General features: G+C 35.3%; 2 protein-coding genes across 2 annotated transcripts in view; both read right to left on the minus strand.

Annotated features, from left to right (window-relative positions):
- Positions 1 to 4468, minus strand: part of rngtt (RNA guanylyltransferase and 5'-phosphatase) — a 102447-nt gene extending 97979 nt beyond the window's left edge. The window contains exons 1-4 of the mRNA XM_023347884.1: positions 4049 to 4468; positions 2401 to 2510; positions 2219 to 2322; positions 2034 to 2122 (exon numbers count right to left, since the gene is read on the minus strand). Of these exons, the coding sequence (XP_023203652.1) occupies positions 2034 to 2122; positions 2219 to 2322; positions 2401 to 2510; positions 4049 to 4112 (367 nt within the window). The 5' untranslated portion in view covers positions 4113 to 4468. The remainder of the gene's footprint in view (positions 1 to 2033; positions 2123 to 2218; positions 2323 to 2400; positions 2511 to 4048) is intronic.
- Positions 4469 to 5324: 856 nt separating this feature from the next.
- On the minus strand, positions 5325 to 21485 carry LOC106699741 (interleukin-31 receptor subunit alpha-like). Its single transcript, XM_014470271.2, is given in 17 exon segments — positions 5325 to 7496; positions 11098 to 11179; positions 11284 to 11368; positions 13160 to 13300; positions 13385 to 13522; positions 13834 to 13935; positions 14389 to 14562; positions 14658 to 14862; positions 14951 to 15033; positions 16139 to 16286; positions 17255 to 17281; positions 18186 to 18289; positions 18380 to 18567; positions 18647 to 18784; positions 18786 to 18859; positions 18862 to 19136; positions 21245 to 21485. Coding segments are annotated over 17 exon segments (2409 nt in total). The 5' UTR covers positions 21321 to 21485; the 3' UTR covers positions 5325 to 7127.
- Between the last annotated feature and the right edge of the window lie 1947 nt (positions 21486 to 23432).

Here is a 23432-nt window from a genome sequence, read left to right on the forward strand (position 1 = left end):
CATGCAAAGCATCGTGGTTAGAAAACGTTATTTATTTTTAGAGTCTTGATAAAATTCAATAAATCAAAAAAAAAGAAAGAGCATGTTATCCCTTTTCTGTTCGTGTCAACCTCTCTGAGATGAGTTCATGTTTTGAGAACTGGAGTGAATCGTCTTAGAGTGCTTTCTGACTTCATACCTACATCAAGAATCTGCCTCAAACCAGCTGCTGGACAAACACAGGAGACTCAAAGATGTGTGAAACAGTTAGGGAAATTAAGCATGAATAGAAAATGCTAAAAACATAATGAAAGCAAACAAAAGCAGAGACGTTTATCCCCCCAAATGCACCAAATTTAAGAAACTAGTTCTTTTTTCCCTTAGCGAGGTGTACAAAAGCTTTGAAATGAAACAAAATGAAAGTTGTCTGGAGTAGAAGTTCTCCACGTTAGGAGGTCTGACTGGCCTTTATCAACCCAGCTGTTTCAATTGGATATGTGTTCTGCAGAGAAAGCCAACCCTGATTACCAGCTGGCTAAAGACAGGATGTTGTTGAGATGACGATCAGACACTTAGTGCTCAGGCTACTCGATTTACAAGGCAAGGCTGAATTTGGAGGCAAAAAGTCAATGAATAGAAAGTCGAGGTGTAAGAGAGCCCCCTGCTGCCAACAGCGCGACACTGCATGTCTTCGCAGTTTCATGCTTGATTAGGGCATGGCAAGAATTATTTCTCAACTAAACGATTCCTTTTGTTGTTAATTATTTATTCAGACACTAATTGCTTTGACTAAAATAAAAATGAAATAAGCAAAAAATAGTAAACGTTAAAAAAATTAAAGGATCTATGAAGGCACCACATAAAACAAAAGTCATAAAACAATACAATAAAAGCCCACACACTGACATTTTCAGTTGGAAAAAAAAAATAATTTAGACACCAACTGATGCTCCTTCACCCACAATCACCTACACAATGTTCACCAGGAGAGCTGTTTCTGTTCTAATGATAACTCCTACACTTTTACAAATGAATATAATACTGACTTCCACAGACATCAAACTGTTTTGGGAGCGTGTGTGAAATTCACCCACTCTCTTTACCACTAATAATGAAAAACTTAATCAGGGTGGCTTATTCTGCGTGGTTCTACAAACAGAACAGACCCCAATAAGAGCCTAATTGATGTGTGTGAACAAATATGCAAGTAAAACATATGGAAGACATTTATTTAGACAAAGCCTGCAAACACACTTTGCTGTAAAAGGATCATATTGAATAGTAATGCTGCCCTCTGCTGTAAACAAATGGTAGTGCTTCAAAATAACTGCATCTTCTCCATAATCTAATAACATCTACTTTAACCCTTCAGCCTTATCTTTAATTTTGAAATTAACTTAAATCACCTTCTTGAACATGAGTAAAATCATGTCTACAAAGTTACTGTAAACTTTAGTAAATGTACTGTAAACGGCAGTATATTGCAAAAAGAGTTTTCCCCAGAATCAAACTACTGAAGGAGAAAAAGATGTTTAAAAATGAAAAATAAACCAAATAAAATTAAAAATAAAGTAACCCTGAAACATTGCTGTTAAACTATGTGAAACTTTGCAATTAATTGTATTCATCAGAGCCCTTAATGATGATCTAGACTCAATACAAGCTGCCACACTAAAAACTAAAGTGAATAAGTTTGAATGAAGTACAACATTTTCCTTAACTGGAAAATAATTCTTGAAAATGTCAGATTGTAATAACAATCATAACAATCACAGCAAAATCAAAACACCAAATAAAATGGATTTCTTTTTATACAGATTCAACCAGATATTTGCATGCACCACATAAATGAACACATAATTTTCTTTTAGCTGTCTAAAGCTAAATCCGGTCTGTTAGAATCATTAAAATTATTTCTTTTTGCTAAATGCCACAAAAATGGGAGAAAATATCACCTTCATCTTCAAAATAATAAGCTTACATACTGCATTGCCTCTCTACTAGAAAGATGACAGGAAAATAACCAAGAGAATTAATAGACAGAGATGGCTTACCAATCAGTTCTGTGGGATTCTTCTCTATGAAGTCCTCACAGAGCCTGATGAACACTGCAGTTGTCTCTTTAGAAGGACATTCCCCGTGGCTTTAAAAGTATGGAATAACAAATTCCAGCACATTAAACACAGACAGAACTTCAACACCTTTAATTCTTTAGATTTACAGTAAAATCGGCTCATACCCTTTGCACTGGAGCTTCAGATATTTAATTCCTTCTTTCTCAATATCGTTGCGGTCATAAAAGCGAGTAGTGTTTGTCAAATCTACAAGCAAACCCATTTTCACCTGAGGAAAAGACAGAGACAGTGAAGCAATGGGTTTTCTTCTCAATGTCAGTGCTTTTGTCTTTAGTAATTTCCTTACTTTGAGGCTTTTTAAATAGTTGGACAACATGCTCGGATGAAACCTGTTCTCCTCTGCGACTTGGTCATCATATCTGGGGCCCAACATCGTTTTCATAGGCAGGAATTTACCTAGGAAAAAAAGAGTCATTAAACCATTATCAATAAATGTTAAATCAGTAAAGTAACTTTTTTTGCAAAGACTTTTAATTAAGGCATTACCTTGAACTACTATACTGATTTATTTTAGCCTAGGGTAAGTAGATTATCTCAACACTTTAATGTTCTTTCTTCCTCATATCTTAATTGTCTTTGCTGTGACTTGTATTGGGGTATTTTAACTGTTTTTCCTTTTTGTTTCTAATAGATAATCATCTGTTTCTAATACTGTTTTTTTACTTTGGTGTTTCATCACCTTGTGAAAGTATTCTTTAGTTTTAGAGTAATCTGCTAAACAAGATATTAAATATTTATTCTTTTTAGGTCAGGGTTCTTATGCATTATTCTTTTTAGAACTCCAAATTTTATGACAATGTAATTGTAAATACAAAATATCCTTATGAATTTATAAAGTCAGAAAGATGGGTAGAATATTTTTTTATTATTTTTTCTTAATATCTTCATTCTCAGGTTGCAAAGGAATACAAGGATTTTGTAACTTAGATTTGCTTCCTCCAGATGGAGTGGTGCAGCAGATGAATATTCTACCACAAAACATCCATATTACCACTGTCATATCATTAAATTAACAATTGATCATTGATTTTTAATTGGATTTACTGCAATCCATTGCTTCTAATCGTAAAAGCCAGATTATTCTGACGATAGGGTGAAATTAAGATTTTGCGAGACACTAGATCAAAAACCTTCTGGGCTAATGCTACTCATTGCAAAATCCCTAGGATTCCACACATGAGATAAATAGCAAAAATTGAAAGCTGTGTAGTGAAACCTTTCAGGGAAATTTACTTGTGTGCACCTGTGCATTAAACGTTAACTGAACGTGTGTGCTAATGGCTGCAATTCTAGGCAGAGGAGTTTCTGGCACTTCGTACAAGAGCAGCTCTGTCCGTCGTGCACCATGCCTAGCCTCGGTTTGTTTTGACACGTGATACTAGGAAGCTTGTAGACGGAAACAAAATGTTTAATGCAACTTATGCCCAATTGAATAATGTTGCCCATGAATACTACTTTGGTTTTAAAGCACCACTGAAAGCCACTACATGCGTATTTAACCTGCACGCCCTTAAAGGTGGCATGTGAGAAGCGTCACGACAGACTTCATTGAATAAATCCGGCAAATTCATTAGGTATACAAAAACACAACAAAATCCAAATGCAAATTTAAAACATATAAAATTTATGTAATTTTGTAAGTGAGCTATGGAACTCGGCGGCAAAAACCTATCACTGGTTTATTTACTAAATATAGCTATTTCACTTGGATAGCACTGTACACTCACATTCTTGTAAGCCTTCTAAGATAAACAACAACAAACTGAGACAGCTAGTTTTTCCTAAATTATCTTCAACTTCATTTTTAGAGAACGCAGCGAATCTAGTTCTGTCCACATGTTATTGGGCAAACAAGTTAATTCACTCTACATAGCTTGCAGAAGATAACATTTTAAAAATTAGCCCATATCTATGTGATGTATGTTATTATTTACCTGCCACAGGCTGCCCTCTCCTGGGACAGTTACGCCATCGAGGAGGGGGTCCAGTGTGCGACATGTTAAGAATAGACTTGTAAAAATGAGCAAAACCTTAAATAAGTATCCGTCGGTCACAGATCCCTGATCCCGGATTAACAATACACTCGAGCACTGCGGCTTCAAGGCCCAGTAGCTGCTAATTCAAAGGGATCAGCCAACAAGTTTAAGCCCGGGCAGCATTCCGACGGGCGGGAACGAATTTAAACACAACATGGGCTGTGAAGAGTCAATGCAGTGCACCACCCGAAAATTACTTCTCTCTTTCCAAGGTGTTTTCTTTCTTTTTAAATCCACATGGTAAGAAAAAGGCAAGCATTACTTCACTGGGTTAGCTTGGGCTAAATTACAGAGCCAACCTCCTTCTTCGTAGTAATATCTGTGATTCAAGACAGATAACCTGTAATGCTGCCACCTATTGATGCATTTCAGAATGACATGAAGCTCAAAGATTTTTTTTCAGGCATGTGCACTAAAGCTAAAGCTCATGACTTCGTGTGGAATTTCACACTGTGTTGTTAAATTCATTCATTTTTATTAAACATTTAAAGATTTTATTTAACTGCACACTGCGACTGACATGGAAACAATTTTGCTGTTATAAAATTCATGAATCTAAACTGAAAGTGAGATTCAAAAAAATTTATAAGAAATGACAACACAGCTGCAATTCACAGTCAATAATATTAAAAACAACAGAATAAGGATGAAAGGGAGTATGATTAAAAGAAGAAATGCTGTTTTCAAATAGATGTTATGCAAACAAGAAAGTTGCAACACATACTAATTTGGATTTTAAAAAAGAGAGAGAATGATTTTGCCATGCATTGATGGAGAGTAGCTTAAATTTGGTGTACAGTCTACCCAATCAAATATCAGTGGTATTTTTAAATTAGATCATAATGCATGCAGCACAGGAAAGGTGAAATTAAATAAATAAATTAATATGGTTTTGCAGGCTGCAGAGTGGCACTGTTGACTTCCAGAAAGCATATTCTTGGTTCAATGAATGGACATGTTTAACTATGTACTGTAAGAAATGAATCATTAAGAATATGTTACTGGATAATGTCTAGGTTTTGAAGGTGTTACCAAAAAGGAGTAGGATTTTTATATGTTAAAACTTTTAATTGAATATTTTTACTCAAAATATTTTCCTGAATATCTTAATAAGTCATTTAGGATTTGCCTCTTCATAGTTTTCTGTTATAGTGTGTTTTGACTGTGACCATCATTTCTTTCATGTGCAATTTTAATAACAGAAGTCATGCATTTTTTTCACATATTCATCTTGTAATAAGACATATCCTTACAAACATTTAATCCTCCAGAAGAATTAATAAAACCTGTTTACATAACACCATAATTCATAGAGCAACAAAATCAGGGTAAACCAATATAAACAGTAGGAATGCCGATTCACTGTTTGTGTTTGTTTTGAAGTTAATGAAGACAGAAACCTAGCAACACATACCACAGTGGAAAGCAGACAAAGGCTTCCATCCTGTTACTACCAGTATCGCCTGACTATCACAGATTATTACACACAAAAGGAAAACCGAAGTTTGCTGTAGCAAAACACATATACTGTAGAACAGTTTCTTTTTTGTTGTTGTTTTACTTTGTCCCATTAATGGTTATCGTTGGTTTTACATCTTCTTTATTGTTCATACTTTATATACAGATCCAAACCACTTTCACATTCACATGCTCTATTACACAGTGATAAAAGAAACATAACTGTACAAGCTTATTTCTGTGGAAACAATTAGAAAACAACACAAAGTGTACAAAACCCCTGTCATGAGTTCAGGTTTCTGTAAAAAACATGATTTTAACAAATCATTTCAAAACCCTTTTCACATATAATATCCTGCAGAATACATTTTTTTGTCATCATTTTTATTATAAAATATTCAGAAAAAGCTGCCATTACCTTGTTACATAATTGTTTTCACTGGTAAACTAACACACTGTTGAATTTGTTTTGCATTTAATTTCAACATTTACCTTTGGTGAACTCACATCTGTCATTAAATATGGTGAATCTCATTAACCCAAAATGAAGTCCAATTGAAGTGAAGGTAGTCACAAATAATGTGAGGAAAATAGGCAATGGCATTATTAAACTTGGACATTTCTCCAAAATTTATGAAAAGAAACTGGACAGGGAGCCTGCATAGCAACACTGAAGAAACTGTAGGAATTCATTTCAAACAGAGACCAGTTGTGTTCTATGTAACAACAATCTTCTGTGTCCATATGTCTGAAGAAGGAAGTATGCCATGGCCACAAGACAGAGGTCCTTTCTCCCAGAAAACAGTGGAGTTACATTTTTCAACGTCATAGTGAAGCCATCTGGGTCAACACCGAAGAAAAGATGGTTTTCATAAAAATCTGTGAGGTCACCTAAAGAGAGCCTTTCAATCTTATAGATTTGGGGATCCTTTGTCAGGTAGAATGTCAAGAGACTCCAATTAAAACAGGACAGATTGCTAAAAGCGAATCAAAAGGTACATTAAAGTTTTAGTCAAAAAGTATGAACACTTCTGTAACCAGGCTATAGGAGCAGCAGTTTTGCAGTTGAACTGTAAAGGATAAATTTACTTGGAATGTTTTTTGGGTTTTTTTTATGACAAGCCTAGCATTTTAAAAGAGCTGTTTGCATTTTTGGGAATCTGTATTCTGATATATCACACAACATGCTGTGTGTTCTTTAATAATACAGTCTATGACACATAGCTTGTTGGTACAGTAAACAGCCTACAAAACATGTTCTGAGAACTCAATTTTACAAACACAGTCTTGTTGTAGATTTGATTTAAGACCAAAAAGCAGCGTTTTGGTCTTAATGTAATGAAGGCGTCTTGATAACAGCCTTAAAAAAACCAGGTTGCCATGCTGTAAATAAAAACAGGCCATACGTTTTCAACTCATGCTGTTTCACTGTAGACAACAATCTTTCTGCATGCTGTGACTGATCATCTGCACTGAATGACTCATCTTAGCTTCACCTTGTGTTTTGTTGCCACAACGCTCACCTAACATCACTTTGTTCAAACATGTTCAAGCTTATGTATAAACTCTTCATTGAAGTCTTTTCTTGTTTGTTGCCCAAGTCACTCTTGGATGGCTTTTCCACTCGTGGCAACATATCCTGACTGCGATATGGGCTGCTCTGTGAGGAAGAAAACACCATTGATCCTTCTGGAGAAGACAGGAGCTGTGTCTCTGAGGTATCGGAGAACCTCTCTTCCGGTTCATTCTCTCGTATAGAACTAAACGATGGGTCGCAGTTGTTACCATTACGGACTGGAGTGAGAGGTGCCCCTCGATTTCTTTGAGTTTTATCTGTGACAACTTGGTTTTCAAATTGATCTGTAGGTGGCTGGAAGAACCCCTCCACCTGAAACAGACATATAAAGTATGGGGGAAAATAACATCAGATGTTGTCAAGAAGATTAAACTTGACTAATGTTCAGACTTCAACTTTGCACCAAGCACCCAGAAAGTACACATTTGCCCTCCTGAAGTTTCCTGTGGTAGTCTCATTGTTAGTTATGAACATTGAAATGTTTTCTGTTGTTTTGTTCAACTGGAAGATGTTCATGCAAGTCAGCAAACAGTAGCAAACCTCAGCAAGTCAGGGGCCTGATCTGCTTTGCTGCAGATCCTGACAAAAGTTATTCATAACAAAAAAATGTTTGACATTTAATTAATTCAGCTCCATCTCTGGATCTGTACACAATCAAACATCTTCGGCAATCACTATTCAACTAAGGCAGGATTTAAAAAGGTTTTCCAAGAAGAGAAACTTAAGTTTATCTTTTTAGGGGAACATTTCTAGGTTTTGGCTGGAAAGACTACACAAGTAAACAGCCCACAACAGGTGGATGGGGGGAGGGATAATTCCTGAATTATGAAGATCTAAATGGTGGAGCCTGGAGGTATCTATGCAACTGCTTCAAACAAATTATTATAAATGGAGAGTAGATCTAATTCTAAACTAATAAACAATCAACTTTAAAAAGTTTTCAGTGTTATAACAAAACTGAAAAGGAGGAAGAGTTTGGAAATTTTCAGAGTGATTCCCACTTTGGCTCCCAAATCCACAGCTGAGATTTCTTAAGGTCCATTTCAGAAATTAAAGCAGTTTGCAAAAATGATATATTTATGCTTTGACTTTTTGCCATAAATAACAAGAAAGTATGCACAAAAGACAAATACAATATCCTGGCACCTGATCCTGTTGTAAATATCCCCCCATTTAATTCCCTTGGTTGCAGTATTTGTATACTGGACCCATAATCTTAATTATGGGTCCATGTTTTAAAGTCTCTAACAAATACTTTTTCAGGGCTGAAAGGTTTTGTAACCACTGTGTGTTAGAGTATTATGTTACAGTCTAGATGAGTTTGTGCATTGAAAAAGATGTGGTCAGAGGAAGTGTAGCTTTTGTCACAAAGCCTCAAAATTATTCAAACATAACTTGTGCCATGAGGCAAGTTAGAACAACCAAAATCTACAAATAATGTTCACAGTTGAAAGATATTTACACCCATTGAATGAAATCTGATGGGTGTCTGACGTCAAATTTGACCAACATTTCTAGTTTCCCATCAGATAGGATTACCAAAATGATTTCTATTTTCTCAGAACTAACATAACGTGAGAGAATTTTTATCATTTGTTCTACGTCAGAAGTTTGAGAAAACCCACATGGAAATGTTATTTCTCTGCGTTCTTCTGATTTTATTCTCATTTTGATTTTATTAAAGAAACACCTCAGCATGGTTTTAATGCAACAGCTCAAACACTATTTCCTTGTGTGACATTGTGGGAAATTGAAAAAAAAAGAAATCTAGCAAAATATCAGGCAAAGCATTATGGACCTCCACAAGTGTGGTTCATCCTACAGGGTACAATTTTTAGATGCCTGAAAGATCCACATTTGTCTGTTCAACAACGTCTAAAGAAATGTTGAGCAATCATCCTATTCAGGAAGGAGATGGGCTAAATGTCCCTGAGATGAACATGTTTTGGCGCAATATGTATAAATGAGATCAGAACAAAACATCTTTTGAAGACACTCAGCAAGGCAACTCAGCAAGGAAGAGGCAATTAAGTCATAAGGCAAGTCATACTTGCATATGCACTCAGGGAAAAGACCTTGATTATTTTGGAAACATGTCCTGTGGTCTGATAAAACCAAAACTAGTACAATTAGTCATACTGACAGCTGCTACATTTGAAGAGAAAAAGGAGGAAGCTTACAAAACTAAGAACATCAACCCAACAATGAAGGACCGCAGTAGTTGCATGATACGGTGTGGGTGTTTCACTGCAGGACGCAGCGGTGCACTTCTACTAAAACGATCACATCACATGGAAACAACAGGATGTGGAAGTACAAAGGCAACATTTCAAAACATCAGCTGGTTTTAAATGAGAACAACAAAGTCTTTATCTTAGTCCTATAGGACGTTAGTGGACAGAGCTGAGGTGTTTCCAAGAAAAATGGCCTACAAATTTATTTCAGTTCCTCCACTTCTGTGAAGAGGAATGGGCTAAAATTCCAGCAAGTTATTGTGCAAAAACTAGAGGAAGCATATTGGAAAGTCTGAAAAGCTATTTTCTTAAAAAGCAAAGAAATGTATGTAAACTTCTGACTTAAAGTAGAAAAAAAGGAAAAAATCTCTAAAATTAATTTCTTGCTTATTACTTTTGGGATTTAGCATATAGAAATAATTTTGGTAAACCTAATGAATAGTCTAGTCTCGCATAACGTTAGCAATTTTTACTGTATATGTAAATGACTAGTTTCAACTTTAAGTACTGGTGTAAATGTGATATTTTCTCATGGTATAATCTATTATTCGTTTTTAAAACACATAGATCATGACTAATTACTCCCATGGAGCATCAGAAACTTTGGCCAACTTTTATCCACAAAATTGCATCATTTTACATTGAGGCCTGTGTGCAAACCTTGTGGTTGGTTTACATGCAGGAATAAGCCTCAACCTCATCTGCATTGCGGTCATGTTCTTTTTAACGAGAACAAACTGTTTCCTGAAAATGCATCCAGACATGTTGCCTTTGTTCACAGAAATGTAATGTTTTAATATGGAAACTGAATCCTGGATCAGCTCAAATTGTAGCGCAGGTTTGGTCAAATCTGTCTATTTTCTACACTAGTTTTAAACATGAAATCAATGCCTACAAATAACTCCACTGTTTGTTGCTGTAAATCACACTTTATCACTCTGGCAAAAAGCATTTAAAAATACATCAAATGATATGAAGGTACTTTAACCTCTACTTTAGCCAAATCACAAAATGAAATCTTTTGTAGTTTTACCTCACTTCCAGGACCTGCACCTTCTGATTGAGTTATCACCACTCTGTCAGTTTGAGGTTTAAAGACAGGTTTCTGCATGACACCTATTAATTAGGTTGAGTTTTGCAAGCACCCGTTTGTTTTTATTAGCAATCTTGTCTGCACAGAGAAAACAGGAACTTTTCATTCAGATTTTCTTGGCTGGATGACAAAATCTGAATTTACAACCACATACTCTTTGATCAGTTAGGACATTTACATGCTTGAAATTTTAGTGACTGTAGTTTGAGGCCTGCATTTGCTACGACCGTGGAAATATTAGCCAATGTTTGAGAAGTTTTTTAATTAACAATATGTTTACTTGGTGTAGGATGATGGATAACATCTTGTTTGGGAATGCCCTTACGATTTTTTGCAAAACCAACAGTAAAGATTTAATTTGCATTCTAGCTTAGGGAGTAGTCTATCTAGTATGAGTGGTTACATTTATGTGGTCACTCACCCTGGATAGAATACTAGATGTGTCATTGATTGCACCATAAACTCAATAAAATACAGTAACTCAACAAAGGACCACAAAAAGGTTAGCAGAAGATGTTTTATGACTTCACTGATGTTAATCTGCATGCATGCCATCCCACTTTATCATAATTTATATTAAAATTACCTTTTCATGACTCTGTGTCAGCCACTTCGCCACAGAACTGAGACGAGGATTCGGCACAGGCTTGTCATTAAATTTCTTCCACCTAAAAATCAAATTAACAATCATTAAATCTTTGCATGTGTTTGGTTTTCCAGATGAATAATCAGAAACAGAAATGACCAGGAAAAATCAAGGAGTGTAACTTACTGAATGGCACAGGTCAACCCAATAGACAGTACAAGAATGACAAGAATGCCTCCACAGATGCTTACAGCTTTGATAAGCCTGGGATCTGTAAATTATAATAGATATGTATTATGCTAATATTTGTCATGGCTGCAAGAAAAAGAAAGAATTTTCACTGGAAATTATTCACATATTTGGTGGTCGTGATTTCACACCATATCTACTAAGAGAAACTAAGTTTGAGTCCATATTAACAGAATTCTCTTAGAGCATATTATGCCTAAAAAAAGACTCTAATAAATAATAACAGTTAAAAAATGTTTAAAACATTAAAAAACACCCAAAAATCTGCTTGCCTAATTCATTTTCATTAAAAACAAAATTAACAATCCAGTTTTTTAATTTCCCCCCCCCCTAATGAAAGCAGTATAAAATAAAATATAAAATATAAAGTAAAATTAGTGATGCTTTTATATATTTGTTTGGTTTTCCAAACAAAGATGTGCATTTTTGTTTTTTCAGTTTGAGCACATTCAAGACCCATGGTTATTTAATTGATTCAGATTGTGTTGGGTTGCTTTGAATTTAATTGGTTTGGAGTAGAATGATAAGGTGAAGGAAAAGATTTAAATATAGTTTACGAATTAAACCAAAAGTAGATTCGTTTTTTTTCTATTTGTTTGCTATTTAGTTATAAAATGCTAATTGTTCCTGACAAAATCTATGTCCTCAAAATAAGATTCCTTCCATACATGATACTGGTGACATCACATTAGGCATACAGCAACTGATCATAGTTCTTTTATGTTGTTTTGTGTATTTTTATCTCTATTTGCATGATTTTTCACATTTCTATTAAAAATATATTTACTTGTAATCATCCAACAATAATAATTGCTTATTTTAGCTCATCACCTCAGTTGTTGTGTTTCTTGCTGTGGCATTGATCCAAATACACACAAAGCAGAAAAATCGTATTGTGTTTTGTGAAATCCTGCAATAAATAGCAATGTTTCATTGCCCACCGGTGTTCTCATTGTCAGTGTACACTTGGTGGTGAAAAATATGTCACTGTGTCTTTAATGATGTTCTGAAATTTATAGTTATGCTTTGCTAAACTTAATATGTGCAAGTTAATTTATTAGCAAAAGTATAAAACTGTTCTATATTTCTAATAAACTTTTATGCCAACTTTTGTAAAACAATATCATAGAGCACTGAGAAGTTTGAAATGGATGAAATATAAACAAGGTGGTACAAGAAATCTAGGAATGGTTTTGTCTGATAAAGGGGAGCTCCTTTCATGAAAGACAAAGGAAATTATCATAGCTAAATTTTTAGATGAAAAAGATTATCTACAACTTTCAATAAAATGTGATGCATCAAATGAAATGAGTGAATTTAAAGAATAACAGTGAAATGTAGCAACAGCTACAGGTGTCTTATTGCCTTGACAAGCAAAAACAGGAAAATCCTTTCCCTTCCAAGCTTTCAGGAAGGAATTCAGCGAGCGAAGCCAAGAAAAACACGACCAGATGCCAAACTGCTTCAAGAGTCATCTTGAGGGGAAAATAAATAACACAAACCTTCAGGTGATTAATCTTAGCCTGACAACGCCGTGCCGAGATTTTTCAACTCTTTAATACAGACATAATCATTTAGATCCCCCTTTTATGATCATGATATGGGTTAACAAGCTGAGAGTGTGGATGTTAAAGCTTTCTTCTGTTTTTGTTGCGATTCTTTACATGTGAGGGCAAGAACTGAATTTCTGAACTTTAATGTGACAACTTTGCAGCATAAGAGCATAGAATCTTTCACTTGTTCTTCTGTTGCAAAGAATAAATTCAAGTAACAACCTTTTAGTAAATTGAATAGCTTCTTAAATAATACTCACCAAATCTATTTGTTCTGAAATACACAGTGCTGCTCATATCAGTCTCGTTGTCGCTTGTGGCCTCAACCTTGACATTGTAGTGGGTGTTTGGTTTCAGGTCCTTCAACCAGACTCCATCTTCACTACCACTAACAGAAACATCTAGTAGAAAAACATTCTGTTATTGTTATGAATGTGGTCTTTAAAAAAGATGTAAAAACATTAGCAAAGACAGAGGCAACTTACTGTGCTGGAGTCCCTGTGCTTCGTAAAAGATTATGTATGTATCAACATTACTGCATGTATACTGTGACTTTGTGTGCCACTTCACAAAGGCACTTTTATCGTCAGCTTCCTCAACCGTGACAAAGATGTGCTCTGGAACTGCAGGAATATCATTTTCAAAAATGTCAATAACCACACAAAAAAAGCGACGTCTCTGCAACTTGCAAAGAGACGTTTCAGTGGGGCGGGGGAGTGTAAATACTTGTGCTTGGATGTATTAACAAAGTCCACAGTAAATTACTTTTTTTTAGTGATTGGAGTTTCATTTTGAGTAATTATTACATTTTGAATATCTCAGTGAAGGCCCAGTTTAACATTAATCCTGGTGATGAGTGTATGCAAACTTCACAGTGGTACAGATCACATATTTATGTGTTTTTGTGTTAATGAAAATTTTATTTGATGTTTACCTCCCATACTGGAGCAGAACGGATTTGTGTGGATGCTGTGCCCTGTGATGTCATTGAAGAGAGGTGTTACTGTAATTTTGTATGGTGTTCTAAGCAACAGGCCTGCAAAAATAGAAAGAAAACATATTGACACTGAAATGACAAGAAAAGGTTGTAACACCTTTAAGGTACATTCGATGACCAAGTACAGCTGGAAAACAATAAAAATTTGTTAAAAAAAGTTTAAAAATAAATAAATACAGCATAATTACTTGCAGCTTATCAGTGCAATGAAAACAAATGGCTCATAATATGAGTCATGCAGGAAGAGACTAGATTTTCTTGTAAGAACATCATCATATGAATATCAGAAGTCAATCTTCTCAATAAACCTATTTAAAATGATAAAATCTTCCATGGAAATGCATTATGTAACAGCTTTTAATATGAAATTCCACTAATGAGTCCATTATATTCTTCACTGAGTCGATAATAGATAAGCCATTAACTGATGTTTTGATAAATGGGAGGACGGATCACTCACACACTTTGTCTTTAACACACATTCTAACCTACCAAACAGAGTTGCTTTAGTGAATATGGTCTCCTTCCAGTAGTACTGTTGTCCATCGTGGGTCCAGTCAATTATGTAACTACTGATGGGTTTTTGTGACACATTCCAGCTGACTTGAATAACACCTCCCATTCTATGTTTTGTTGTTTGGATGTTCCAAACTTCAGGAAGGCCCACTGAGGATATGAAGAGAGAAACAACCAACAAGTCAAGAGACAGGATAGAAATCTTGTTATTGTTTAAAATGTCTACATGTAGCAGTAAAACTAACTGTCTCCAACAGCTGGAACATTAACCGAGTCGAGCAGTGCACCATTACTGGAAACTGCGAGATAAAATCTGTGTGAACGGTGGTCCACATCGACATCACAAGATGAGCTGCCACATGAAGTATAGGTGTAATTTTCTGTGATTGTGTTGTCTTTGTAGGCCACTTGTTTGACAGTGAATGCCTCTCTACATGTTGAAGGAATACCCTGGTTTAGAGAGAAGCATGAAATGTTAGACAGCAATCCAACAATTATCCACTTAAATATTCTCAAAACATTTTGCTCTTTTCTGTACCTTCCACATGAGGTGAACTTTTCTCTTTCCGTTTTTTTCCAATTCAGCCACCTTTCTCCAAAGTTGCATCCTGATGCGGCTCCCTAAAAACAGTTCATATAAGTTTGAAATTAATCACACTTCAATAGACAGGCAAATACAGAATTTATGCTGGATTATTTTCATCTAGGGCCAAGAAAAGAGAAAGCCGACATTCACACCTTGAACTAAGTCCAAAACCACCTTGTTGTCATAGCAACAGCTGTAAAGAAACTGCAGTCATGCCTTGAATCACTGCAAAGCTTTGGCTTTCCAAGAAGTGGTTGCAGAATGACAATGTGGAATGCAAACACACCCATAGAAGCGTTTAACCCCGACATTTGTGGCAAAACTATGTGGGTAGAACCAAATCAGTTAACGGTCAACAGGTTTACGGCTTCGTCAGCATTGTGTCACACCAATAAGAATGAATGTGAAATTTGGCTAGATTTAAATCTCAAGTGACACATTTCTGCAGTCAAGTCTGATCCTGTGACTTGAGTTTGACTAATTACATGAACACTTTAAAGAGGGTTTGGAAAACAAAGACATGAATGATTTATGCGCAGTGCCATCCAGAAGTTTGCACACCCCTTTTTTAACCATACCACACAGTAGGTCAACTATGAAATAGTTGTGCATAATTGTGAAGTGAAAGAAAATGCATACTTTATACACATCCTTTGCTGCAACTACAGCTGCAAGTTTTATAGGGTATGTCTCTACCGACTTTTCACTTCTAGATACTGAGGAGGGAATTTACAAAACATTGCAATCTTCTCCTTTTTCGCTTTCATTATTTGCTTTAATTCTGCCCAGGATTCACAAAGCAGACTGCAATCTGCATGTATTTTAGGCAAAAGTGTCAGATTTTCTCTGCACAATCCACAAATATCCAAACAATTTAAATTTTAGACATTAAGCAGTTATTTGTTCCAGTTGTAATTTACATAAATAATGACTCATTGCACTGTGGGCAAAGGGGAAGCACAGAGACACAGACACTGTTTGCTGATGAAGTTACTTCACAAACAAATCAGCTTTTGATTCAGGTTTCAGAATTGGACATGAACTCGGGTTTGAATTTGTTGCTAAAATTCTTTCATGTTCTTCTTTGCTGAAGTTCTTAAAGAGGTCCACTTGCTTAATTTATTTAAATATTGGTCTTACTGTTCAGTTTGGTGAGAGCAGTCTTCTCCGGGCTCCATTCGCTCCAAAGTCCCCTTTCAGAGGCACATCGGACTGAAATGTTGTAGTTAATGCAGGATTCCACTTCCTTAATAGTGGCACTGAAATCTGATCGATTTGTCCACAAAACCTAAAAAATATATATATATATATATTGTTAGATGAGAAAAAATAGCTATTAAAATTGTTACATTTTAGAAGCTCAAAGCTGTAAACCAGGGGTCCCCAAACTTTCTCCTGTGAGGGCCACATAACTTGTCCCTTCTCTGATGGGGGGCCGGGGTCAGTTTGTAACAGAAAAAGTGTGACGATTGTAAGAGTGCTAAACATAAAAATGTATTGTTTTTCAGAAAGCACAATCAAATAACCTTTTCTGGATTCTTCAGAGAACAAAAGTCAGGAAATAACACTATTTATGAAATAAATAATAACCAAATAACACTGGGTTCTCCACATAAAAAAAAGGGTTAGGGTCAATTATATGCATGTATAAAATAGTTACTAACTAGTAGTTAATAATAAATAAAGTTCATTACTAAGGAACATTTATTTTATTGCAAAAGTCCAACTTATCAAATAAAAATGCACATATATGAAAATACTCTGGTATTGTTCAGGGGGCCGGACCAAATGTGGAGGCGGGCCGCATCTGGCCCACGGGCCGTAGTTTGGGGACCACTGCTGTAAACAATATTAAGCATTTATTGATCAACACTTTAGTCATTTGGTTAGTTTATAGTCCATGAATTTAGCTTGTTATTGCTTGTCAGCATTTTTAGAAAATAAATGCTGTGAAAGCTAAGAAAGTATTTATCATGTTAAAAGGTATTTTTGTTACTTTGCATCTGTAAGTCAAAGAATACAAAGCAATACATTGAAAATTATGTTTTCTAAGGTTATATGTCTTTGATTACAAAATTTGTTTGATGACATGAGTATGATAAAGCTGTGACAAAAAAGCAGCAAGTAGAAAAAAAAACTGCCAGGGTATACAATATTTTTTAATCTACTGTATATACAACTAAAATACATATTTCTGTAAGGAATTCATAATGAATTATCACAGACCCCATAAAAAGACAAAGTGTTCTTTTTTACCTCTGGGGCTTTGTCAGGCTCTGATGTCTGAAACAAACAAGACAGAAATTGTCTAAATGAGAAAACATTTATACTTCTGAAAAGCATTTTCAAAACCAAACGCAGCTACGAGTTTCCAAACTGTATATTTGTATAATCAATTATATATGCGGACAGCCCTACTGTACATGCAGCAGATGGCTTCTGCTTGCTGCAAGTGAGAAACAGGACCTAGCATGTAGGTTCTAGCTTTTATTGTGGGAAAAAGAGTCCCAGTTAACCAAATTACCCTGCAGTTCAACACGGTTTCATGAATCTTTTGTGATGCTTCAATTAAATTGAAACATTATTACCAGCATGAACACATTCACGTCAAATAAACGCATTGTGTCAACACATCTTCAACTTCTTCTAATGCCTTTTTCAACACTTTGTCCACATATTGAGGACACATCCGCATATTACCAACACCAACTGAGCTAATTATTTCAACCTCCCTTTAACCACAATGTTGTAAGATCTGTAAAGTAGAAATGAACAAATATTAATAATTTACCTCAAATGCTCTGTGCAGATAACAGATGAGTAACTTCACATATAACTAACTGTAAGAGCTTTGTTTTCAGTTTTTGTTTGCTTCATTGGGCACCCAAGAAACTATTCAATGGTCATTACTTTTTGTAGACCTTTTTTTATTATTTGGCCACAAATAACTGCATTACTGAATTCAGATTTTTAGTTAATACATCAACAAGAGCCAAAGCCAAATTCTACCTACTGATTTACAGTGCTAATCACTAAGTAGATTTAAATTTTTCATAACAAAAAATCCTTTCTTCATCAGTCTTTCCGGTGTTATGAAATCTTCTAGCTATACTTTTCATATCACCATTTTGAAGGGTTCATGTTTGCTTTCCTATTGTCCCTGCACACACAATTGTATTCTTCCTACCTTGTAGTATTTGACTTGACAACGGGGTTCGTCCGTGACCCACTTTACCAACAGATGCTCTGACGAGGGAATTATCTTCAAATTCTTTGGAGGATTAATTTTCGCTGAGGAAATATGTAGTAATCATCACAACATAGAAAATGATTAGCATAAACAGATGCATAGTTGTGAAACTTTCAATTTATGTTACTTACTTATGCTACGTGGATCAAACACATAGGGGTCAGAGTCCGTCTCCCCATATTGAGTTCTTGCTCTGACTTTAATAGTGTATAGGTTAGAGTAGTACATATAATTAACTATATCATCTGGATTCACCAAATGTGTGCAATTGTGTGTGCAGCTCGCTACTTGTGACTTGCAGATTTCCTTCAAGGAATCACTACAGAAAGAAAAAATATGTATTAAAAATAATAATTTAACAACATTTAATTGGCTAAATGAAAACATGCTTGACATACGTAAGTATGGTGTAGTTTGCTGTTTGTAGAAAATCCATATGATGCTTCCAAGAACATGTGAAGAGTTTAGGCACGCCGTTCGGCCCATTTACATTATAATGCAAGACACATGTGATATTTTTAGGCTTTGCTGCAAATGAAAAAAGAGGTAAAGAGTGTAATGTCATGGCAGGAATGACAAGCAATACGAATTAATGAAATATAGAAGATTTTATTTTACAATATGTCCTTATAGTGACGCCTCCTAAGAGCTGATTCCCATAAGAGCTATGACACTGCACAACTGCGCTCGATTGAGTGAAGTTTCTCAGTGACAAGACAGTGTGTGTTGCGTTTATAGTTTTTGACAGGCTTTCATTGATGTTTTTCCCGTTCAGTGTCCAGAAGATTTTGCCATGATTTGAACATGATGTTTGGCACACTATCTCAACGCTGGAGTCCTCTTCTACGTACAGATCTTTAGGGTAAACGTTACAGATCACATGCTGGCCTGCAGGAAATAAAAATGGAAGGAAAAGTTCACTCATTGTCATGATTCCCATGAACTCTTTAGCTGTTTAAACTAAGCACCCAATCTTATGTCTGTGTGTGTGTGTTTTTGAAGACAGCTTTGAATAATTTCTTGACTTTCCTTTGAATCCCTACTTGTTTATCCAACCCTGGATTTAATCAGTCTCCTTTGTTTTAAAAATTGTTGGTGTAAATCAGAACAAAATATATTAATGTTTACAGTGGTAACAGGAAAAAAACATGAACAAGCCCAACTGATGGGAAGACTTTTGCAAATCACTCTGTTACATCAACAACATATGAAATACTAATTAAACATTGGCTACACCAATTCCTAATTCTGAATCAATACCAAAACCTCTCAAGTCAAATACATTATCGGTAATAATTGCAGAAATTAACAATAAAAACTAACATTTCTCTAAGTAGTCAGTGTAACTAAGCTTATAATTTTATAAAAACTAATAATTCTCTAAGTAATTAGTGTAACTAAGCTCATAATTTTATTTACACAAGTTTTAATTTGTACACCTTCTTTGCACTTCATTACCTGAAGCTCAGATTTGCATGAAGCAAAGACAAATTATTTTAAATGTGACTCTGCCTTTCACTTTCATTTGAGTTCTTAAGACAGAGCATTGTTCCTGGCTTGTGGGAAACGATACAGACTAACCCTCAGGGGATTTACAGTGATAGAAATCTGCTAGATTCTAGGACAGAAAATAATAATATGAGTGGTGGCAAATAAGCTCCAGTCCACGATCCCTATGTGTGAAGTTTCTTTTCCTACTTTTCTGACCTTTGTGTTTACTCCTGGTCAGCTGCCAATAGCAATGGAAAAAGTAGCTTCATTATCTTTTTTGGAAACTAAGAGCTTGCGTGGATCGCTTTCAGTCCACGTGACTCAACTTTGTCTGTTGCAGCTCCATTAGCAAACCCCCTGCAGCCCCTGTGTTGATATTCAAGCATCTAGAAAGTTCAAATATTTGTCATGCTACACCCAGACTTCAATGTATCTTATTGTGATTTCACATGAAAAAAAATAATCAAAAGGCAACCAATCCTTGAGAAATAAACAAAAATATAAAAATGTAGTGTGGATTTACCCCCTATTAATCGATGTCTCTGAATAAAATGAATTGCAAATTCAAACTGAAGTCACCTGTCACAGATCACTTTCACCCAGATGGATTTCTGTTAATTGTGATGATTTTCCACTTACAGCAAATCAACATCTTGATCAAAGCATAAGCATGCCTGAGGCTTGTCTAGTCAAAGTCCTGCCCGAAATCTTCACAAAAATGTATCTCAAGACTAAAAATGTCCTGTAACTCCAGTGATTCTGGGAATTCTCCAACGAGAGAAAAAATTTCTCGTTGGATACAAGCAACACATGGAGACACAAACCCCCAAAAAGCTTCACAGCAGTTTTGCCAAGAACCGAGTCAATCACTGACTCAATATGTATCACCTTTTGAGATTTTTCTTTGAAAAACTACATATGATCATGATTTTCACTCCACTTCAGATTATGAGTATCGCATTTATGAAATCATAAGAAAAAACATAAAACGTGAAGGAGCGTGAATATTGGTAGGCAGCTTAGAATGAGATGCAGCTTGAAGACATTTGTTTGTAAAAACGGCATCACACAAAAAAACACTTTCCTACAGCAAAGAGGGCTCAAAAAGAAACTGATATTTGAATATGATAGATAGATAGATAGATAGATAGATAGATAGATAGATAGATAGATAGATAGATAGATAGATAGATAGATAGATAGATAGATAGATAGATAGATAGATAGATAGATAGATAGATAGATAGATAGATAGATAGATAGATAGATAGATAGATAGATAGATAGATACTAAAGGAATGAAAGAATGCTTCTTTATTCATCAAAAACGTGGAGTGAACATGAAACCAATAAAGAAAAACCACACACACAAACGCGTATTTTCCCAAATCTGTCAAACGTCTTGTCAGTAATTGTTTTTTTTTTAAAAATAATTTGTTTTTTAAAACGTTTATTTTTAACTAAAACACGCAAAAAAATAAAATAAATTTAAAAGTTTTTCCTACCTTTGAAAAGGAAGGAGTTGCAGAGAGAGATAAAGAGAGCCGCAACCACAAAAATCGAAAACAGGGGCATATGCATAATTTCTCCTTATGTCCAGTTCTCATGGAAATCGTCGGTAAGAACTACAACAATAAAAGAGATAAAAGCAGTTGAGTCACATGCTGTTACAACAGACTGCAACCGTCCGCCGAAGTGCATTTACTCCACCCGCTCTAAATGTCAGCTAACAGGAACTGAAGCAAACCCTGAAATAAACTGGAGGCATTACCTAACTGGAAACGCTGCAGAGAAAAAGGGGAAGTGAAGCAACTTGCGGGCAGCTTCCAAACACCCAAGTCAAGACCACCCTCACTCCATTTTCTATTGTATGAATCACATTTTACTTTCTCTGATTAATACTAATAATAAATCGTACTTGCCTCGCGCAGGTATACTTGGATGCAAATTAAGTGCGGGGAAAACATTGAAACATCGGAGCAATTGATTTCAGACTATATTCTTTACTGGAGAAACAGAAAACAAATGGGTTATTTTATGCACTCCAGCAAAGCTTTATTCACGGTTTATTTACTCCATTTAACTTCTGCATTGCAACATGACACTCAGCAATGTTCCAAATTGAACACACATGTTTGATGTTCAGACTTTGGCCGAGCTTGGAACTGAATCATTTATTTTTTTTGTAAAGTTCTTGTTCGAGTTAAAACCTGTTAGAAATGTTAATGACTCTGTCATTAACATTTCTGTAAATTAAGCTTAGAGAAAATATATCAGTTATTATCAATCATCAACTGAGGTCCGGAGAGTCCATTCCACTGTCAAGACTTAAGCTCTGAAGGTTAAACTTGATTAGGAAAACAAACAATAGAAAAACGTTAATATCCTCATGAAATTGATCTGTGTGTCTGATCTGAATCAGTGATTCCTGTTATCTCACACCCTCACTGAGCGTTTGGATAGGCAATTAACCCGAACATCAAGCAAACTTTTGAAGCTTTAGTATATGTCAGTTAGTTGATTGTGCAAGTTAAGTAATAATTATTTTTCAGCTTTAGCCTCGTAATGGCAGCAACAGAGGTTAAACTCGCCTTACTTTTTCCAAATGTTTTTTGAAACTAGTCCAAAAAATATCAATACTGCGGTGATTTGAAGATAAAGTACATTGGTTTTAGATCCGTTTAGTGGTTGTTTTCGTAATTCTCAAATAAGTGTACATACAGGGATAAACTGTACACTTAAGCATTTATTAATATAATCATTTGGTTCGGTTATAGTCTATTCTTTTAACTTTTTATTTTAAGTAGTAGTATATAATGTTATGATAAAGCATTTGTTTGATATGATTAGTACTTAATGTACAGTGTTCATTTTGTGAGATTTTTTTTAAAACGAAAAACTGTTTTTTGAACAATAGGTTCGCCCCATTCACGAGTCAGCAAGGCATACTGCGCGCTGTGTGGGCGGAGTTTGAACTCCAATGTACTGTAGCGATCCAGTGGAGACAGCGCGGTAGGAAGTCATTTCATACAGTATACACAAATACGTCACCCTATCTCGGGATTGGTACAATGTTTTCTTTTTTTTTATCCATTGTGAGAATATAATAAAACAACAACAACAACAACAACAATAATAATAATAATAATAATAATAATTATAATAAAATAACTCCATCAAATTTCGCAAAAAAAAAATCCCCGTTACTGGCCTGATCCAAGATAATATCATCTGGAAAAAGCAAAGATAAATCCTGAGGATCCTAACACAGACAGCCTCCTCTCTATGACTGCACTCCCAGACTCTGTCCATGAACCATGTGACGAATGGCAGTCCTGGCATAGACAAACCAACACCAGAAAAAGTTTACTTTGTCCAAAAACATGAACAAAGCTCTTGCTTTTGGTTAACACGAGGAAAACCCCTCCCTTGCTACCCATTAAAAGGTCTATCCAGGTCTTGCGCCGGCTAACTGTTAAGGAAGTGTATTTAAATGGTTGTAACCCGGAAGACTTACCCAGAAATACTCAGATTTTTGTTTTATTTTATATCTATTCATACTATGTTTTAGTTAAAAAATTGTTTAAATATTGTTAATGAGCTCACTTTTTTCAATATCATACTTAATATAAAAATACGACATTACAATTTGCACGTGCCATAATGTCCGCCACTATCATTTCCGGGGTAAAT

Source organism: Xiphophorus maculatus, chromosome 15, assembly GCF_002775205.1.
Source record: "Xiphophorus maculatus strain JP 163 A chromosome 15, X_maculatus-5.0-male, whole genome shotgun sequence".
Taxonomy (NCBI): Eukaryota; Metazoa; Chordata; class Actinopteri; order Cyprinodontiformes; family Poeciliidae; genus Xiphophorus; species Xiphophorus maculatus.